Source organism: Myxocyprinus asiaticus, chromosome 36, assembly GCF_019703515.2.
Source record: "Myxocyprinus asiaticus isolate MX2 ecotype Aquarium Trade chromosome 36, UBuf_Myxa_2, whole genome shotgun sequence".
Lineage (NCBI taxonomy): Eukaryota > Metazoa > Chordata > Actinopteri > Cypriniformes > Catostomidae > Myxocyprinus > Myxocyprinus asiaticus.
This window is the reverse complement of record NC_059379.1, coordinates 17,752,317-17,772,174: the sequence shown is the minus strand read 5'-3', so window position 1 is coordinate 17,772,174 and position 19,858 is coordinate 17,752,317. Positions and strand designations below refer to the sequence as shown.

At 37.7% G+C, this 19,858-nt stretch overlaps 3 protein-coding genes across 6 annotated transcripts in view; 1 reads left to right on the top strand and 2 right to left on the bottom strand.

The window, feature by feature from the left end:
- The window catches only part of LOC127426855 (medium-chain acyl-CoA ligase ACSF2, mitochondrial-like), a 32,468-nt gene extending 31,825 nt beyond the window's left edge, over positions 1-643 (bottom strand). The window contains exon 1 of one of the 2 annotated variants that reach the window (XM_051673890.1): positions 223-643. In XM_051673890.1, the coding sequence (XP_051529850.1) occupies positions 223-332 (110 nt within the window). In that variant the 5' untranslated portion in view covers positions 333-643. The remainder of the gene's footprint in view (positions 1-222) is intronic. The other variant, XM_051673889.1, reaches the window with a different exon arrangement.
- Positions 644-4,400: 3,757 nt separating this feature from the next.
- On the top strand, positions 4,401-9,196 carry LOC127427045 (Fanconi anemia core complex-associated protein 100-like). 2 transcript variants are annotated; one of them, XM_051674365.1, is made up of 10 exons: positions 4,834-5,279; positions 5,410-5,471; positions 5,563-5,681; positions 5,885-6,549; positions 6,647-6,868; positions 6,959-7,112; positions 7,192-8,071; positions 8,590-8,706; positions 8,790-8,867; positions 9,049-9,196. In XM_051674365.1, exons 1-10 carry the CDS (start codon positions 5,252-5,254, stop codon positions 9,178-9,180), a joined length of 2,457 nt encoding a protein of 818 aa, XP_051530325.1. In that variant the 5' UTR covers positions 4,834-5,251; the 3' UTR covers positions 9,181-9,196. The 2 variants fall into 2 exon arrangements, with proteins under 2 accessions (XP_051530323.1, XP_051530325.1); XM_051674363.1 differs by lacking the exons at positions 4,834-5,279; positions 5,410-5,471 and adding an exon at positions 4,401-4,821.
- Positions 9,197-10,545: 1,349 nt separating this feature from the next.
- Positions 10,546-19,122, bottom strand: LOC127427046 (antigen peptide transporter 2-like). 2 transcript variants are annotated; one of them, XM_051674367.1, is made up of 12 exons: positions 18,933-19,122; positions 18,263-18,822; positions 15,954-16,068; positions 14,577-14,707; positions 14,252-14,457; positions 12,643-12,840; positions 12,080-12,208; positions 11,814-12,002; positions 11,443-11,616; positions 11,137-11,296; positions 10,864-11,000; positions 10,546-10,759 (listed from the first exon to the last, which is right to left on the bottom strand). In XM_051674367.1, the coding sequence occupies exons 2-12, from the start codon at positions 18,795-18,797 to the stop codon at positions 10,562-10,564; spliced, it is 2,172 nt and encodes a 723-aa protein (XP_051530327.1). In that variant the 5' UTR covers positions 18,798-18,822; positions 18,933-19,122; the 3' UTR covers positions 10,546-10,561. The 2 variants fall into 2 exon arrangements, with proteins under 2 accessions (XP_051530327.1, XP_051530326.1); XM_051674366.1 differs by having other exon boundaries at positions 18,263-19,051.
- Between the last annotated feature and the right edge of the window lie 736 nt (positions 19,123-19,858).

The window sequence follows — 19,858 nt, the reverse complement described above, 5'->3', positions numbered from 1 at the left end:
TTCCAAACATTACGCAACAGCGAGAGACAGCAACATACATTGCTTACCGGAAGTTGTGTTATTTTCGGGTTTTTGAGAAATAAAAGGTATTTACCGTTTTGTCATGCCAAACAAACCTCTAAGAAGGCGAATTTTACAGCTTTGCCCAATGTTTGACAACTTTTACGCAATAAATCACTAAAAATGTCAACATATGTGTAGAATGGCTTTACGAGTTCTTACCATCTCTGTTGAGCAGAAATTAAAGGTGCCCAAGTTCTCTGCAGACTCTTCGCTGTTTTGCAGAACTGAGCGGTCGCGCGTAGATTTATTAGAAGAATCTGCGAAGCCATTTCTCTCTTTCACCTTTTGTTATGTTATAAAACAACTCGGAAGAATCTACGTTCAATTATTAGTTCGGAAACTCGGTGCGACTACAATCTACAGAAACACGCAAATCTGACGCATATGTGGAATAAATGCACATTACATTAAAATAAACAACCCTGGGTTAATTGCATTGTTCAATCATGCATGCTCGATTTGTCAACAACGCCAAGATCGTGCGACACCGAAGTTGAATTTAATCCTTGAACCCAAGCGCAAATTCCAAGACAAGAAGCAGCTACTGTATATGAGCAGTAGAGGACGCACAAAACAAATCCTTATCTCCTCAGGGCGCTCTATAGTTCAATCTTGCAGTTTTGCCCTTGTGTGGAGTTACTATTTGCACCCCTCTCTAAATAGCATCTGCCTTTTTTATTTCGCTCCCATGTTCAAACTTATAATAGGCTACTTCTACGTAGGCTGTAAGATTGAACCAGGATTACCGATCTTTACCAGGAATGCCAGAATCATTCACCTTAACAAGACAACCACGTCACATGGGCTACTGTATGAATTAATTGTCAATATCTTAGTGCTCTGAAACACTGTATGCTTTGTATTATGTTCATATGACGCATAATAGAGAAAACTGCAGACAGGTTTGCTAGATTTATTTTAAAACGTATCTAACTCCCAGAGATTTAACAGAGAATGGGTTGGAATGAGGAATGTCTGAGGAATTTCAGAAGAGGTAAACGAGGTCTTACACACGCAGACATAGTTGTCAGCTTCAAATGTTTTCTATATACAAGAAAACACTTTACTCTGAACCTCTACTGACCATGAGAGGTGTTCATGTTGTCATTTTATAATTAATATTAGAGTAAGAGTTACCTATTTTGGCATAATCATTAACAATTAGTATTGTTCAAGTAAATATATATATATATAAAATATGGAATTAGACAATATTGTATGGGATATAAATTAGGTGAATAATGTGAAATAAAAAAATACATTTAAGGAAATGGACTGGGAGAAAATAAAATAATAAGAATAAAAATATAATGCAAGGGAATTCATTTAAAGGGATAGTTCAAAAATGAAAACAAAAACAAAAATCTCATCATTTATACACCCTCGTGCCATTCCAGATGTGGACGACTTTCTTTCATCTGCAAAACACAAACGAAGATTTTTAGAAGAATATCTCAGCTCTAAAGCTCCTCACAATACAAGTGAATGGGTACCAACATTTTGAAGCTCCAAAAGCTCATAAAGTTAGCATAAAAAGTATATGTATATATTAGTGGTGTCAGCATTAACACGTTAATGCATGCGATTAATTTAAAATGTTTAACGCGTTAATTTTTCTTAATTGTGATTAATGCATGTACCAATTTGATATTAGATTCTGACATTTTATTCTGCTCTGTGTGAGTTGTAAACACTGTTAGAGGGAGGGGCCTTTGCAGTGTTTATAGTGGGGATATTACACTAATATTACACATTAAAAACAAACACACAACAGCGAGTCCATGCCAATGATCAAGTGCTGGAGAAAGAACCTCTTATAAAACTAATGCTGAAGGGACTTCGCAGGACTTCACTGAAGTCCTTCAAGCGTCTTTTTTAAGTCAGCATTCTACCACATATGCATGACAATTCTTTCAAGCCCGCTGTGCAGCTAATTTTTCTCTCTGTTGGCACTCCACTCAAATTTGATATAATTTCAACTTTGTACCTGTTGCCGCCGAGCTTTTGACGTGTTAGCTAATGATCAGACAGTTTGGATGAATTGTGTGCCAGTGCTAAAAGCATTTTTCATATGGAATTCAATGCAGCGCTGTATGCCCTGACACGAATCATGTGCATTCCATATCTAAAGTGAAAAGACAGCCTGCCGAGTGATTAATATTACGCTGGCGGCCAAAAGTTTGGAATAATGTACAGATTTTGCTCTTACGGAAAGAAATCAGTACTTTTATTCACCAAAGTGGCATTCAACTGATCACAATGTATGGTCAGGACATTAATAACGTGAAAAACTACTATTACAATTTGAAAAATAAAAATAAAAATAATAATTCAAACTTAAACTACTTCAAAGAGATCTCATCAAAAAATCCTCCATGTGCAGCAATGACAGCTTTGCAGATCCTTGGCATTCTAGCATTGGCATGTTTGTCCAGATACTCAGGTGACATTTCACCCCGCACTTCCTGTAGCACTTGCCATAGATGTGGCTGTCTTGTTGGGCACTTCTCACACACCTTACAGTCTAGCTGATCCCACAAAAGCTCAATGGACTTAAGATCCATAACATTCTTTTCCAATTATCTATTGTCCAATGTCTGTTTCTTTGCCCACTCTAACCTTTTCTTTTAGTTTTTCTGTTTCAAAAGTGGCTTTTCATTTGCAATTCTTCTCATAAGGCCTGCACCCCTGAGTCTTCTCTTTACTGTTGTACATGAAACTGGTGTTGAGCGGGTAGAATTCAATGAAGCTGTCAGCTGAGGACACGTGAGGCGTCTATTTCTCAAATTAGAGACTCTGATGTACTTATCCTCTTGTTTAGTTGTACATCTGGCCTTCCACATCTCTTTCTGTCCTTGTTAGAGCCAGTTGTCCTTTGTCTTTGAAGACTGTAGTGTACACCTTTGTATGAAATCTTCAGGTTTTTTAGGGCAATTTCAAGCATTGTTTAGCCTTCATTCCTCAAAACAATAATTGACTGATGAGTTTCTAGAGAAAGCTGTTTCTTTTTGCCATTTTTGAACTAATATTGACCTTAAGACATGCCAGTCTGTTGCATACTGTGGCAACTCAAAAACAAACACAAAGACAATGTTAAGCTTCATTTAATGAACCAAATAGTTTTCAACTGTGTTTGATATAATGGCAAGTGATTTTCTAGGACCAAATTAGCAATTTAGCATGATTACTCAAGGATAAGATGTTGGAGTGATGGCTGCTGGAAATGGGGCCTGTCTAGATTTGATCAAAAAGGACTTTTTTCAAATAGTGATGGTGCTGTTTTTTATATCAGTAATGTCCTGACTATACTTCGTGATCAGTTGAATGCCACTTTGGTGAATTAAAGTACCAATTTCCTTCCGAAACAGCAAAATCTGTACATTAATCCAACCTTTTGGCCGCCAGTGTAAATGAGGGTTTGATGCACATTGCAATGAATACTAGTTCTTTCAATCATTCAATATCCCACTTAGACTTTGGGAAATGTTTAATGTTACTCAAATTGGAGCTATTTTAGTGAATTTCTGTCTTTATAATGTGGAGTTGTGGATAAATGTTAATAAAGCATTTTTGTTACATACTGTATTGATTTGTTCTATTGTGTTGTTCTTTCCAAAGAACAAATAAATGCATTATGACAGGAAATAAGTATCTATAGTGTCAAATTTTCCTACTTTTAAAATCTGAGATTAATCGTGATTAACTATGAAAAATTATGAGATTAATCACAATTAAAAAAAAATATCTAACTGACAGCCCTAGTATATATCTATAAGAGTCCAGTGGTTTAACCCATGTCTTTAGAAGAGATATAATAAGTGTGAGTGAGAAACATATCAAAATTTAAGCCTTTTTTAACTCTGAGTTTCCACTTTCACTTTTACATGTGAAAGTCACATGTGGTGCCTGTTTAGTTTCACTTTCAGGACTTAAATATTGTTTTGTTTCTCACCCACACCTATTATATTATTTCTGAAGATATAGATTTAAACACTGGAGTCATATGGATTACTTTTATGTTTCCTTTATGTGATTTTTGGAGCTACAAAGGTCACCATTCACTTGCGTTGTATGGACCTACAGAGCTGAGATATTCTTCTAAAAATCTTCATTTGTGTTTGTCAGAAGAAATGAAGTCATACACATCTGGGATGGCACGAGGGTAAATTATAAGAAAATTTTCATTATTGGGTGAACTATCCCTTTAAGTGATTTTATTACACTTAAATCATGTTAATACACACATTGTTTAGGTTTTGTGGCTATAATTTTGAAACAGTGAGTATTTTAATGCTTACGGATTGGCCCCATTCACTAGATTGTAAATTCCTCACTGTTACCCAGATCTGTGGGAATAAAGTTCAAAGAACATGCTTCTCTGTGGTTCACCTATAGATGGCAGTGTGCTCATAGCTGCCTGCTGAAGCGAATAGGTCACAGGCAGAAGAGGAAGAATATGGACCTCATTGGTCACCGTATAGGCGCGTACATGAAATAAGTTAGGGAAAGATCCGCACATTAGTGACATGTTGTTTCTTCATTTCTAGCAGTTGGATTAACCTCTGAAGGGGAGAATGTAAACAAAAGCCAGAGTGTTCTCTGATGATGGAAGCGATGCGGTGCAGTGTGGAGTATTTGTCCGAGTTCAGTGACTGTCAATCACACTCGGTGCGCATCATTCTGGACGATACGAGCCTCTACTTGACCGGTGGAGATAGCGATGTGCTGATATTCAATGTCCAGGAAAGGAGAGTCACGGCAAGTGCATGTCCTAAACTGCTTTTGTGTTGTAGTTTCCCAACAAGCTCGCATATGGAATAGTTTGCCCAAAATGAAAATTCTGTCATAAGTTACTCACCCTTACGTCGTTCCAACCCAGTAGGCTATGACTTAATTTCTTATGAGGAAAGATTTCTTACAACATGCCAGTAGATTTTTTTAAAAACAATGGCAGTTGATAGTGACTCACCTGAAATAATAAAAAGGACTCAATCATCTTAAAAGTAGTCCACGTGAAAAGCTCATTCAAAGTGGCACGTAAGTTCACGCCAGAACTTGTTTTTAACGCCAAACAACGCAAGTTCTCGCGCGAACACGCGTGCCAATGTGAACAGCTGCTTTCACGCACTCATCACGCGCAACGGACAAGATTTCAAAACCTGTCACATGCCTTCAAAAAACGTAGAATATGACGCACAAGACGTTTTATGATACGAGTGCGTCTTTTTTTAAGCTATTCACCTGTCACTTATAACTGACATTGTATTATAAAGATAAACATGGATATTCTGAAGCAATATGGATCATATGGAGTACCTTAATGCTGCCTTTTTGTCGTTTTTGTAGATAAATCCTTCAAAATCTCTTCGTTTGTGTTCTGCATAAGAAAGTCATATGGGTTGGAAACAGTCAGTAAATTATGATAGAACTGTATTTTTTGGTGAACTATTTCTTTATTCAAATAACTATTTTTTTCTTATAATAATAAATGTTTTTCAGACTGTGCTGAAGTTTGAAAATCCAGTGAAATATTTGGCAGTGAGTGATGATAAATACCGACTCTATGCTCTTTGTGAGAATGGTGGGCTTTACAATATTCCTCTGTCACCACATCCCAGGTAATGGTATCATCTGTATTCTGTGCTTTCACGTTTCATTGTGAATGATCAATCACTTGTGTTACTCTGAAATGCTAACATCTAGTAAATCTGCACCATGTTATTTTTTTTATTTTTATTTTTTTATTTTTTATTTTTTGTCATTTTAATGGAATAAAATGTAACATTTTCTAATTTTTGTTTCCTGTGCCTTTTCTTTTTAGTCTCTCTACTTTCCCAGGAAACAAAAGTCCTGATCCTGTTCTCTACACTGTATCAGATGATTCCATCGTCCTCAAAAATTCCAGCCTGCAAGCATTCACCATAGTCGAGAAAATCCTTGTGACTCTTGGTTTCCAAAAGTCCATCTGGAGTTTTGATCTCTTTGAAGAACCTGAATCCAAACCGCTTCATAAACTTGCAAGCTTCCAGGTCACAGCTGTAAACACCTGCTCTTTAAACACCACTGAAGATGTAATAAACATACCAGACAATGAAAAACCTCCAGTACTGGCTTGCATCTACCCTGAGGGCTCCACGTCACTCAGAACTCACAATTCTCACCTCCATCCTCATCTTGAGCCTCGCCTTTTTAGGCTCTTGTTTGGGGTGGATGCCTCCTTAGTCAACTCTCCAGTCATTCTCTGTGGTTTACCTGATGGTCGTATTTGTTACTTTCCTTTGTTCCTCCCCCAAATGGCTGGTCCAAGAGGTGAGCAGAGATCACCATTCGGAGTGCTCCAGAGCTTAGAGCAGCCAATCATATTTATTGGAAGCTGCATCTCTGGGGAGCAAGGTCCTCAGTGTCTTGTTGCCGTTGGTCTAAAGGGCAAACTTCTGATGGTCAGAAGCAAGAAAGAAACATTGGAAGGGAAGGAGACAGATTATAGTAAGGATCAAATTGCATTGTCTTTTATCGCTATCTTTTATTTGAATAATTTTTCGGTTGTTTGGTAGTAAATAATTGTTAAATCCATGCTTTACAGGCTTCAATGAGCATAGTATACGAGGGCCAGTGATGTGTGCCTGTGTTGATGATAAACACCTTTACTACAGCTCTCTCAATGACCTACAAGCTCTTCAGCTTACCAAAACATCTTCGTCATCAGAAGCAACAGCAACTGAGTCCCATCTGCCAACTATGAACTCAGACAGTCTTGGTATATGCAGGATAGTAGCACTGGCTGGGCCACATACTAATCCCACAGGTACGGTACAGTCGATACGCTGAAACTCTTTGCAGTTTACTAGTCTTTTGCAGAGTTGTGTTTGAAACCAGTTTTTGTTTGCATGTGAAGGATCTGTTCAACTGTTGGCCTTATCCTTAAGTGGAAAGCTCCTGCAGATGAACCTTCCTCAAGGTGCAGATACAGGAAATTACAGGTTACCCTCATTGCAAGCAGGCCAGAGAGTGAAAGATCTGCTGGCTTCCATTGGAAATGTTTGGGAGAAGTAAGATCAATATTTCATCAAGTAATGTCAAGTTTTCCACCAGTTAAAACTAAATGTCAGTTTTTACTGTCTTCTGCAGGGCAGAATCCTTGAAACACAAGCTTCAGGAGAAGAACGAGTGTCTCAAGCGTCTGAATCAAGTCATGAATATCTGTAGCGTACTGTTGGCCAATGGTGGGAATGAAAAGCAATTTAGTATGGACAAGCAACCAATCAAATGTCGTGGTGTGGCTAGATGGAGCTCAATGCTCCAAAGAGATTATTTGACTCTCAGATGTGTACTAGAAAATGCAAGCACGTATACATTGGAACAGGGCTGGACTTTGTGCATTCAGGTCCATCCATTGTCCCATTCACAGTGCGCAAATATGGAGAGCTCATCTAGGACTTACTCCTTCCCATTCAAGAAACTGGATTCTGGTCAAACACTGGACATAACAATTCCTCTTGAAAGTTTTGGCGAGCTGTCTCTGCCAGCAAAGGTCTACTGTTCTCTTGTCTTCTCCCTCTCAGCATTATTAGGCTCGGAAGCATCTTTGCACTCTCTTGGAGTGTCCCAGCTCCTAACAGGAACAGGCTCTATCAGTGTTCCTTTGAATACTTTAACAGTGGACTGGCTGGATGCTTTAAGGCTAGAGGGATCTTTTTCTCCTAGCAACACTTTGAAACACAACACTGCCATGGAAGGCATCCAAGCTTTCCTGAGTTCCAGAGGAGTGCTCACCCGAGAAACTTATATTGCTCCTAAATTAGAACCCCTGACAGTGGTGGCCAAGGTATCATCAGAGCTTCTAAAGACTAAACTGCACCTCTCAGCCACCAGCAGCACAGAAATATGTGTATCTGTGCTTAACTGGTTGGTATCTAAGCCTGAGGCGATAGGACAGACATATGTACAAAGCCCAGTGGTGTGTGCCTACAGCCCCGATGGATGCACTGTCAAGCTTCTGGCAAAGGAGGTGCTGACTTTAAACTACTGATTAGTAGTGGTCGACCGATATGTTAAAAAAAAAATAAAAATAATTTATGGCCGATATCCAGAGAGCAGGGTGGCAGATGGGCCGATATAATGCTGACATATCACACAATTTAATATAATAAATAACAAATTGCTAAAAAATAAAGAAACTTTTATTTAGCCCTATATTACCATAAAATTTCACACAAAACTTTACCTTTTAAAAAAATAATAATAATTTTGTTTTTTAAATAACAAGATTGTGTGTTTTAAATGGTAGATAGTAGTTTTTATTCTGGTATCATAACAAAACAAACAGTGATTGATCTCTGCGCTCTCGCGGCTTGAGAAACTATTTGGCCAAACAAGTTTATCGGCTGATGCCGATCATTTAAAAATTCTGATTATCCACCGATATATTGGCCAACCACTACTGATTTGCCTTGATCAGGTTTTTCTCAGATGATTTGATGATTACTCTGTAATTTACAATTACAGATGCCCATGTCTTTCCACTAGGTGACAATGGGAAATTTTAGTTCTGAAGGACCTCTAGCTGTCTTGGAGATTCGGGTGGAGAGTATGTCTATGGCAGCTGCGTGTGGACTGCATCATGCCATTTTGAGGCGTTTACTGGTACTATTAGCACAAAGTCTTTCCATCTTTATAAAATAAACTTACATTTGAATCTAATTTACAGTTCATGAAATTCTCAACAGGTGCTGCTCGGAGAGGAATGTGGAAATACAAAGCAGTTACAAGCCCAGAGCTTGTGTGAAACTGTACGGCATGTTGAGGTAGATCCCATCACTCACTTCATTTAATTACTTTGCTTGTTCCTCTCATCATTGGCAGAAAAGTCTTAGTCTGTGATTAATATTAGTTGACAGGGATCAGATACATTTACATAAACCAAATATGTACAACATTAAGTGTGTAACAGAATTTGTTTTTATTTATTTTTTCTTATTTTATCAGTCTCTTTATAAAGATCTTCAGGATGCTAAAAATCAAGGAGCTCTTCGTGGCACAATGAAGACGAATAAGACCTCTGAGATTCTGTTCCACATTTTTCTGCAGTTGAGGGCAAACCCACTGGTCATTCTTTGATTTAGTTACACACCACATACAATTTATGTATTATATAAATTTTTTATACTGTAATTGTTGTTTTGGTACTGTTTTACTTTTAGTATGCACTGTCAATGCTTTCCTTTAAGTGTCCCATTCATTATCATCTTTTCCATTATCAATAAAATACTGTCTGTATGAACAGATGAAAAAGTTAAGAAAATAAAAATAAGATTCACAAGTCTACCCTCTTCAGGAAACGCATACTACTGTATATTAAAGGGCTAGTTCACCCAAAAATGGAACTTCTCTCATCATTTACTGACCCTCATGCCATCCCAGATGTGTATGACTTTATTCTGCTGAACACAAAGACTTTTAGAAGAATATCTCAGCTCTGTTGGTCCGATGCAAGTGAATGGGTGCCAAAATTTTGATGCTCCAAAAAGCATATAGAGGCATCATAAAAGTAATCCATACGACTCCAGCGTTTTAATCCATATCTTCAGAAGCAATAGGTGATAGGTGTGGTGAGAAACAGATCATTATTGAAGTCCTTGTTTGCTAGAACTTCTCCCTGGCCTGCCCAGTAGGGGGCAATATGCATGAAGAATGCAAATCACCATTAACCCAAGAAGAAGAATTAAATTGAAAATGAAATTAAAGTGGAGACTGACTGAGCGGGGAGGAGAATATATAGTAAAAAAGCCCTTAAATATTTAAAACAACTTAAATATTGATCTGTTTCTCACTCACACCTATCATATCGCTTCTGAAGACATTGATTTAACCACTCAGGTCTTATGGATTACTTTAATGCTGACTTATGTGATTTTTGGTGCTTCAAAATTTTGCATTCACTTGTATTGTATGGACCAAAAGAGCCAAGATATTCTAAAAATTTTCATTGGAGTTCAGCAGTTGAAAGTCTCACACATCTGGGATGGCACAAGGGTGAGTAAATTATGAGAGAATATTCATTTTTGGGTGGACTATTCCTTTAATTCCAAAAGTTTTCTCACAATGTATTTGTAGTACTAGTTAAATCTATATGGCTTTAAAGGGGTCATGGCATGCCTTTTTTTAATAATTTTAATATGTTTCTTTAGGTTCACTCATAATATTAGTAAAGTTTTTTGCACAAAGCTTTGTAAAGCATGATACATTTCCACCCTCATACTTACCCTCTGTCAGAAACGCTTGGTTTTGGTGCTGCTTCTCCTTTAAGACTTGACAGTAAACGCTCACTGTTGTGATTGGCTCTCTGCTCTTTTTATAGTGCAGTGAAGTCTTTTGAAAATTTGATTCCTCATGTCATGACCCCTTTAAATCTGTTGTCAAAAGTTTAGTTATGATACTTGAAATATGAAATATTCATATATCAATATAAATATCTATATGATGATTATCCAATATTTCATTAGTTTGTAGGTCCTGTGAAAAGTTTTTCCCTTAGTCGATAATATCTTCCCTCTTTTGCCATGAGCTGCTGGTGAGTTCCCTGCTCCACAACCTCCCCTCCCTCCATGAAGATAATGTGATCTGCTTTCTCTACCGTCTCCAAACGATGAGCTATCACCAGTACTGTCTGATCTGTTCTGTTGAGCAGATCTTGAACCTGGAAAATGAAAGCATATGAACTTGTAAGTGGGAAAATGTCAGAACTGATGTTTCATAAAGTCTTGAGACGTTAAGATTAATTTATTCCAGAGAGGTGCGTACTGCTTTTTGTGTGCTGTAGTCCGTATCACTGGTGGCCTCATCTAAGATGAGGATCTGGGGGTTTCTTATCAGAGCTCTGGCTATAGCAATACACTGCCTCTGCCCAGCAGACAGCTGGTCACCACATTCACCAACGTCTAAAGAACATGGATTATACAAAATCCAATATGAGCACAAAGAGGATGATTTAGAAAGGTAGACTGGATCAAGAGATTAATTAAAATCCTCCAAGTACACAATGATATAGTAAATGGAGTTTTACATCATTCCTACCTGTGTCATATCCCTGTTCCAAATTGCATATGAAGTCGTGTGCATTGGCTTTCCGAGCAGCCTCTTTAACTCTTTCGATAGTGCAGTCTTGCAAACCATACTCAATATTATGTCTGACAGAGCCAGAAAAAAGCACAGGTTTCTGGGCTACCATCGCCACCTGAACCAAAGTAAAGGGAGTACAACATGTTATTTACATCTTGGCTATAGACTACAATCTAACCAAACCATGCAATAGAATAATTGGTTCTTTGCAAATCTCTCTGCAATTTATGTGGATATACATGCTTGTGTTTAATTACTTGCCTTTTGGTGCAAGTATTGATGTTGGTATTGGTACAGTGGTTCTCCATCCAGGAACACCTCACCCTCCTGTGGATCATAGAACCTCTGTAGCAAGCAGACGCAAGAACTCTTCCCACCACCAGAGGGTCCTATCAATGCTGTCACCTTCCCTGGACTCAATTCCAAAGTCACAGACTGCAAGAATTTGACAAAGCATGGGTGCAAATCGCATTAGTTCAAAGATGACCATATTAAAAAATGTATTCTTCAAAATATGACACATTGAGACATCTGGACTAAATTAAAAAAAAAACTGCCCTTTGTATGCTTATAGTAGGGTTTGTTTACTATTTTCCAAAAACTGCTTTCGCAGTTTAAACACAAATGTATACCTTAAGTGCTTTATCATCAGGGCGGGAGTGGTACGAAAAGGTGACCTTCTCAAATGTCAGTCTTCCCTTGAGCTTCTCTGGGGCCAGATCCCCTGCTTCTCTCATCTGTGGCTTCCTGTCAAGCAGCTGGAACACCTTCACTGCTGAGCCCACAGTGTTCAGCATGTCTCCATAGATATAAACAAGATGCTGAGAATATATTAAAGAGCTGCATTGTAGTTTCATACTGAACAAGTAAATCTGTAAATCTGGACTGGCAGTCTTACCCTCATGTTGGTCACCATGTCCTTCTGGTAAAACACAAATGCAAGGAGGCTGCCGCTGCTTAACTGTCCAGCGGAGATGAGATTACGGCCTTGAAACAGCATTGCTACCTTCAAGCCCACTGTAATGAACTACAAGGTGAAGGAAGTAGAAACTTATGATACATTTAGAAACAGATTACAGGAAGCTACATTTTTAACGAAAGGTAACCATTAAAGGAATAGTTCACCCTAAAAATGAAAATTCCAAACCCGTATCACTTTCTTCTGTGAAACACAAAATAAGAAGCCTAGATTGCAACTCACTTTTATTGTATGGAAAAAATTTGCAATAAAAAGTGAATGGTGACTACAGCTGTCAGTATCTCACATTATGCCTAACATCTAATGTAGTGTTACACGGTGAGTAAATAATGACACAATTTTCTTTTTGGGTGAACTATGCCTTAAAGTACTGAATAAAGACTATAAATATTTTCTATATTTCAGTTATTATAAAGAACGAAAATTTATATTTTAGAATTGTGAGCAGTGAATACAACTTGGGACTGTATATGATAATTTACCCTTCGTATTAAAAGGTGAACAGCACTGTAGATTCCTTTCTGTGTCAAAACCTGACGTTTTCTGTCCAAAGTCTGTTCATATCTTCTTTTCTCCAGATACTCTGCATTAAAGCTGCGGACTGTTTTCATAGACCCAATGACAGAGGACGCCAACTCTGCAATCTCTGCATTACAGTCCTGAAGCTCTCTAGATGTTTTCTGTTCAGTAGGATAAGACATGATGAAAATAGACATGCAAAAATAATATGGAAGCTAGTCCAAGACAGGTGGCGTATAGGGTTGTAAAAAATGCACTGATTGATTGCGGTGCATCGAACTGTCAAAGAAATGTTGATACATTGATTACGGAATTATATCCGTTTTCATTACTGTACTAAAACTCAATGTAACTATTTCAAATTACACAAGCCTTCTTGCAACAGACACAGAGCGGAGCATGCGAAATTGAAGGGAAAGAAAGCGCACTTTACATAAGATAAAATAGATGGATAGATGCTGCCAAGTTCAGCTTTCAGTGTCATTATTCTAAATTGTCTGCATCCATCTGATCAAAGAAATTCATTGTTGTTGCCTTCTCCGATTACGATATATATTGTTAATATTGCTTTTGTATCACCATAAAGTGTGTTATTTCTCCATATGAAGTTCTAAACATACTGTAAGTTTGGGAGGAGCTTGTTCATCTAGGCCTGCCAATCATATCCCAAGGATATATAAGCAGCTGCTTCCCTTGCTCCGGCGACGATTCTTCCGGAATCCATCCACCTCCACGTCTCCACCTTCATAAACGCCTATACCAGTTATTTCATAAACGCCTGTACCCATTAAAAAAATGTGATCTTTCGTGGTGTGTGCCACAAACAGTCCTGCATGACAATGTGACTGAATTCTCGTGAACAAGCTTGACAAACAGAGGCACCTCCTTTTAGCCGGGCGCCTCTCTCCCTATCCCAAAATGAATAGGTTACCACTTCCCGTGTATAACTGCCTTTACACGCTACTAATAGATCGTTTTCATTCTATGACCCTGCTCGATTTAAAGATGGATCTTATCTGCCAGCACTTGACATTTCATATGTAATTATTGGTGCAATAAATGTTAATGTTACATGATATACAAATCAGTTATGCTTATTTTACGGTTTACCATCTGTTTGTGTCTGTTTGCATCAAGTCATTATGCTGCATAAGACATTGTTATTCTTAATTCATATCGGATATCTATTATTCATGTAACATATGTACCATATTATGTCTATATGTAATATATTAATATCTATAATGCATATCATGTAATGCATTTTATCTTGTTAACATACAGTATGCAGCCACACACATAAGCCAAACCTCTTTGGTCCTAAATGCATCTTTGACTCAAGTGTGGTACATTTCTGTGCTGTCTAAATTAGGAATGATTAGTAAAAACTTACTGAAGAACTTTTTAAAGAACTTTTTCGGCATATTTCTGAAAATAATTCTGAATCGTTCCAAAATAATCTAATCGGACTGAATCGATTCGTGACCAAATTTCAGATTTCACGATGCATCGAAATCATTAGGTAAAGAATCGTAATTGAATCGAAATTGCTGCAGACCAAATCGCTCTTACCTGGGAGAGGTTGTTGTAGGAATTCTGAATGAAAGCAAGAAGTGGCATTTCGATACACGTGAGGAGTGTCAGCTGCCATGACAGGTGCAGCATAAAGAACAGCATGCCACATGTCTTCACCAGACTCCGCAGTAATACATTTACATTCATGGCCACAGAACGACCCATCTTATCAGTGTCAGAGACCAAACGTGATGTGAGACTACCTGTAAAGGAGGAAAAATGGTTTCCTAGTCATGATAGTGAAATAATGGCAATGTTCTCACATGAATAAGAATAAGGTATATGAATTGAAAAATTGAAACTGAAAGTGAAGAAATAATACCGGGTTTGTTTTCTTCAAAAAAGCTTATCTCTTGCTTCACAAGATTCTGGAACAGCATGTGTCGAATTCTCTTGTTGAGTCTGCTGAGGCTACACATGAACATCCCGCCACGCAGACCAGTGAACATAGAACTTCAAGACACAACAAATAATCATATTAGTCCAGGAAACTGGGGTGTTTATGCAAGAGGGCTTTAGTTTTATTGCTTTTGAAGGGATTGTTCAACTAAAAATTACAATTCTGTCATAACTTACTTTTTAAGTAACAATTTATCCTTACATTGTTCCAAAAGCACATGACTTTCTTTCTTCATTGCACACAAAAGGAGATGTTAAGCAGAATGACAACATTAGTCACTTTTAGTTTCATTGTAATTGAGCTTTAAATCATGATCTTGTCTAGAGACTGCAATGGCAAGATGTAAAGTGAAATAAAAGTTGTGTTTTGGTCTGTTCTCACTCAAAATCGATTAGATTGCTTAAAAAGACATGGACTAGGGTGATGAGGCGGTTATTAAAGTATGTGACAAATATACAAAAAGCTGGGTCCAAACTAGTGTAATGATTGGCAGACAAATAATTCTTAGAGGATGGAAGTCAATTGGCGCTCCCTCATTTCAAGAATGATTCACCGAATTGGGCAGGGTGGCGGCATTCTAAAAAATGTCATACAAACAGCTTGGTAGGTTAAATGCATATGGTAAGAAATGGGACAAATACATGACCTTTCTGGAAGGCTCTTGGTGAGGGCAATGTGGAGAGAACCCTTTTCTCTCTCTCGCTCTCTCTCCATGTTTATATCTGTATACTAAGGCTTGGACCACAGGAATGTTTGTTGGGGGTTGGGGATTGGGAGGGGGATAGGGAATGAATGGGGGTTAAGGGGGATAATGGTTGACTCTGTGCATGTAAATTTTTCTTTGTTCTGTGTTATGTTTGAGAATCAACCAATAAAAAAGTTAATCTGAAAAAAAAAAAAAAAATATGGAATAAACCACTGGAGTCTTATGGATTACTTTTATGCTGCCATTATGTGCTTTTTAGAGCTTCAAAGTTTTGGTCACTATTCAGTTGCATTGCTTGGACCTACAGAGATATTCTTCTAAAAAACTTTCTTTTTTTGTTCTGTAGAAGAAAGAAAGTCATACACATCTAGGATTCCATTAGGGTGAATAAATAAAGAGAGTATAATTTTTGGGTGAAATATTCCTTTACAAACTGCTGCCTAACATCTAATTTTGTGTTCCTCAGACAGAAGAAAGTCAAAAAAAGAAAAGTTTTAAACAAACTGATGGTGAATAAATGATGACAGAATTTTCATTTTTGGGTGAATTATCCCCAAATAACATTGCTCATGTAGGGATGATGTTACACTTACCTTCCTAGTGAGCACAGTGCCATGAGTCCAATGGCCCACAGGAAGTTATCATGCTGATATTTACCACTTAAAATGTCAACAACTTTTCCAACGCAGTATGGAATAAATGTCTCAACTACAAAAATAGAGACATTTAGACACATTCGTACTTCAGTAAAATAAATAACAAAGACACAATCATATTTACGTTGAATCAGATCTTTGCACATCACTCAGGCTAATGTGCTTATTATTATACTTTTTCATGTACAACCCCAATTCCAAATAAGTTGGAACAGTATGAAAAATGCTAATAAAAACAAATAGTGATTTGTAAATTAAATTCACCCTTTTGCTATATTAAAAACACTACAACTACACAATATACCGTTTTACTGTGTGAATTGAAAAACATTTAAAAAAAAAAAAAAATTTTATGTACTATAATTTCAAATCAGATGATTGCAACACACTCCAAAAAAAATTGAGACGGGCAATTTAAGAACAATTTGACGAGTTGAAATAACAAGGCAATGTGAAACAGGAGATGTTAAACAGGTGAGGCAATTGTGTCATAGTATATAAGGAGCCTCCAAAAACAGCCTAGTCATTCAAGAGCAACGATCATTCGAGACTTGTCAATTTGCCAACAGATGCTTCAGCAAATAATCATCTGTAATGGATATCGGGATTACTTTAGTAAACCTTTGTTAGTCAACGCCACTCACCACTGCATCCATAGATGCAACATAGGACTTCATTATGCAAAGCAGAAGCCCTACATCAACACTGTCCAGAAGTGCTGCTGACTTTTCTGGGCTCAGTCTCATCTTAGATTGAAGTAGAACAGTGGAACCACATTTTTTGGTCCGATGAGTCCACATTTCAAATAGTTTTTGAAAAAAAAAAAAGCTGTTGTGTTCTCCGTGCCAAAGAGGAAAAGGACCATCCAAGCTGTTATCAGCGTCATGTCCAAAATCCAGTGTCTATATGGGCCAGGGGTGTGTCAGTGCCCATGGCATGGGTAACTCGCTTATCTGTGAGGGAACCATTAATGCAGACAAATATGTACAAATTTTGGAGCAGCATATACTGCCATCCAGCACCGTCTTTTCCAGAGATGTCCCGGCATTTTCAGCAGGACAACTTCAAACCACATACTGGCCGAATAAGCAGAGAGTGCGGGTGCTAGATTGACCTGCCAGCAGTCCTGACCATCTCCAATTGAGAATGTGTGGTGCATTATAAAGCGCACAATATGCCAACAATTGTGCAGCTGAAGACCTGTATAATGGATGAATGGGGGGAAATTCCACTTTTTAAACTTAAGAAAATTGTGTCTTCAGTGCCTAAATGCTTAATAAGTTTTATTAGAAGAAACGGTGATATTAAAGTGGTAAACACTTGACTGTCCCAACTTTTTTGGAGCGTGTTGCAATCATCTGATTTGAAATTACAGTACATAAAAAAAATAAAAAATAAACTATGAAATTCACAAGGTAAAACATCATATAATGTGTAGTTGTGGTGCTTTCAATATAGCAAAGGGTGAATATAATTTACAAATCACTCCTTTTTGTTTTTATTAGCATTTTTCATACTGTCCCAACTTTTTCGTAATTGGGGTTGTACGTATATATTACACATTCATATCTGGGGCCAAATTAAAAGTCAACATGAAACAGCCTTTTTGCAACCCATTTAAGTTCCATAATGTGACATATTTTTGAGATGTATGGGCATATTTTTGGGATGTAAATATAGGGCAGGACTTGATTTTATTGAACAACTGATTTCATGTTGACTTTAAAGGGGTCATGACATGAGGAATTAAATTTAAATTAAACTTCCTCCTCACTGCAAAAAGAGCATTCATTGAAACCAAGCTGCCAAAATGACTCGTTGTCTATTTCCTCCACATTGTGATGTCACACTGTGGTAGACATTTGCACCTGACCGCCTCCACAACAACAACACATCAACACCTACTTTACCTTTTACTTCCGAAGCAAGCCCAGTAGCAGTGAGATGGCAAGGAGAGCTCAGTTCAGTCAAGAGCATAGAGCCAATCAACAGTGGGCGTTTAATGTCAAGTCTTAAAGGAGAGGCAGCACCAAAACCAAGCGTTTCTGATTCTGACAGAGGGTAAGTATGAGGGTGGCAGATGGCCATGTTTTACAAATATATGACTGTTTTGTGTGCAAAAAAACTTTACTAATATTAAAAAGTGAACCTGAAGGAACATATTCAAATAATAAAAATAAAGGCATGCCATGACCCCTTTAATGGTAAGGACTGATTTAATTTGTACATAAACTAGATTCACTCACATAGCGCTGCCAGGCTGAGGAAGACGAAGGCAGCCCCTAGATGTAGGTAATCGGGTCTGGAGTAGCGAATCACTCTCATCAGGAGTGTCTTGGCCTCTTCATCCTTCTTCTGGTTTCTGGCACCCTTAACTGATCCACCATGTGGGTAGGCCATCTCCCACACCATATAAATCAGAGTAGATGTTACAGAGCTCAGGATCACCATCCCAGGATCAGGCACAGGACTGAACCCCCTCACGATCCCCTGCAGCACAGTCTGAACACTGTCAAATACTGCAGGTTGGAAGCTCTGTAAAGTCACCCAGCGCTTAAGGAGAGGCTGAACACTGTTATCAGCAACATGTGTGGTATGTGAATAAAGCACAGCCCAGCTGATGGTCCTGAAAGCCCACAGGCACCGTAAGTCCAAACTGCCCTCTCCATCCAGCCACAGCAGTGCAGTCCACACACATGCCCACAGAACGAGATCACAGCACAGTAGATAGATGTGTGCTACTAACGCAGCTCTGGAGACAGGCTGAGCCTCTGAAGTCATCTTAAAATATTACACCGTGACCAGACTGAAAAGATAAACATGAATCAGATACACGTGATTTCCGAAGTTTCTCCTTTCTTGCTCATGCACATAACTCAAAACGGCTTATAAATATAATAGCTTAAAACAACATACAACGCGTGTACCAAGTTCTTTTAACCGCTGCATTGTTTTGGTTTCACTTTCGCGGTTGTGGGCGTTGACAAAGTTGTTTTTCAGTTCCAGCACGCATGCGAATGATAAGTATTACCTTATAACATTTATAAAATATTTACTACGCTCTCGGTTTGTTTAAAACGAGCTAGTGTGGACCAACAACGTTTTTTGTTTTTGTTACGTTTTTTATTTAGTTTATGACCGATCGTGACGTTGTACGGCTAGACGGTCGTCGGATATTCAGAGTGGCCAGCAGTGGGCGCTCTTTGTCGAATATTCTTCAAGTGACCAGCAGGGAGCGCTGTTGAAATATGCATAATTCGAATATCATGAAGGACAAAGATATGTTCAAGAGTTGAACATGTTAGATAAGAATCTGGAGGTGTATTTATTTATTTATTTGTGTTTTTCATATTTTCATTTTTGTAATTTATTTATTATTGTTGTTTTATATTTGTGTATTACTATTTATGTGCTTTATTTTAATTCAATTATTCACTTAATTATTTTAATATTGTATGAGGCTGGCTTTTTTTTTACTGTATTTATATCCCCTGTACTATTTGTAAATTCAAAATAAAAGCAACTAACAAATACCTAACAGATAAATGTTTGATTTTTAAAAAAATAATTTTTTTTAAGAAAATTATATTTGTTTTACACACTGACCCCCTTCCATGAAAATCTCAAACCCCTAGGGGCCCCTGGTTTAAACCTCTGTTATTGTCTTAAAGGTGAAGTGTTTTATGTCATTTCTTTTCTTTTTTTTTTTTTTTTTTTGCTTTCTCATCCAAGTTTACAGAAGTTGACAGACAGAGTTTGGTATGGGAAAACCTGTTTGCCTGAACAATGGAATATGGGGGAGTTTTTGGAAAACCTGTTTGGTTTGGGATGTTTATTTAGGT

Excerpts from the sequence above, each read along its gene's own strand:
- LOC127427046 (XM_051674367.1), bottom strand. The coding sequence starts at position 18,797 with ATGACTTCAGAGGCTCAGCCTGTCTCCAGAGCTGCGTTAGTAGCACAC. Across the intron at positions 14,458-14,576 it reads TTTTGAAGAAAACAAACCCG|GTAGTCTCACATCACGTTTG; the intron begins GTATTATTTCTT and ends CCTCCTTTACAG. Across the intron at positions 11,001-11,136 it reads GGAACAGGGATATGACACAG|ACGTTGGTGAATGTGGTGAC; the intron begins GTAGGAATGATG and ends CATGTTCTTTAG.
- LOC127427045 (XM_051674363.1), top strand. The coding sequence starts at position 4,666 with ATGATGGAAGCGATGCGGTGCAGTGTGGAGTATTTGTCCGAGTTCAGT. Across the intron at positions 6,550-6,646 it reads AGGGAAGGAGACAGATTATA|GCTTCAATGAGCATAGTATA; the intron begins GTAAGGATCAAA and ends CATGCTTTACAG. Across the intron at positions 8,707-8,789 it reads CCATTTTGAGGCGTTTACTG|GTGCTGCTCGGAGAGGAATG; the intron begins GTACTATTAGCA and ends AATTCTCAACAG.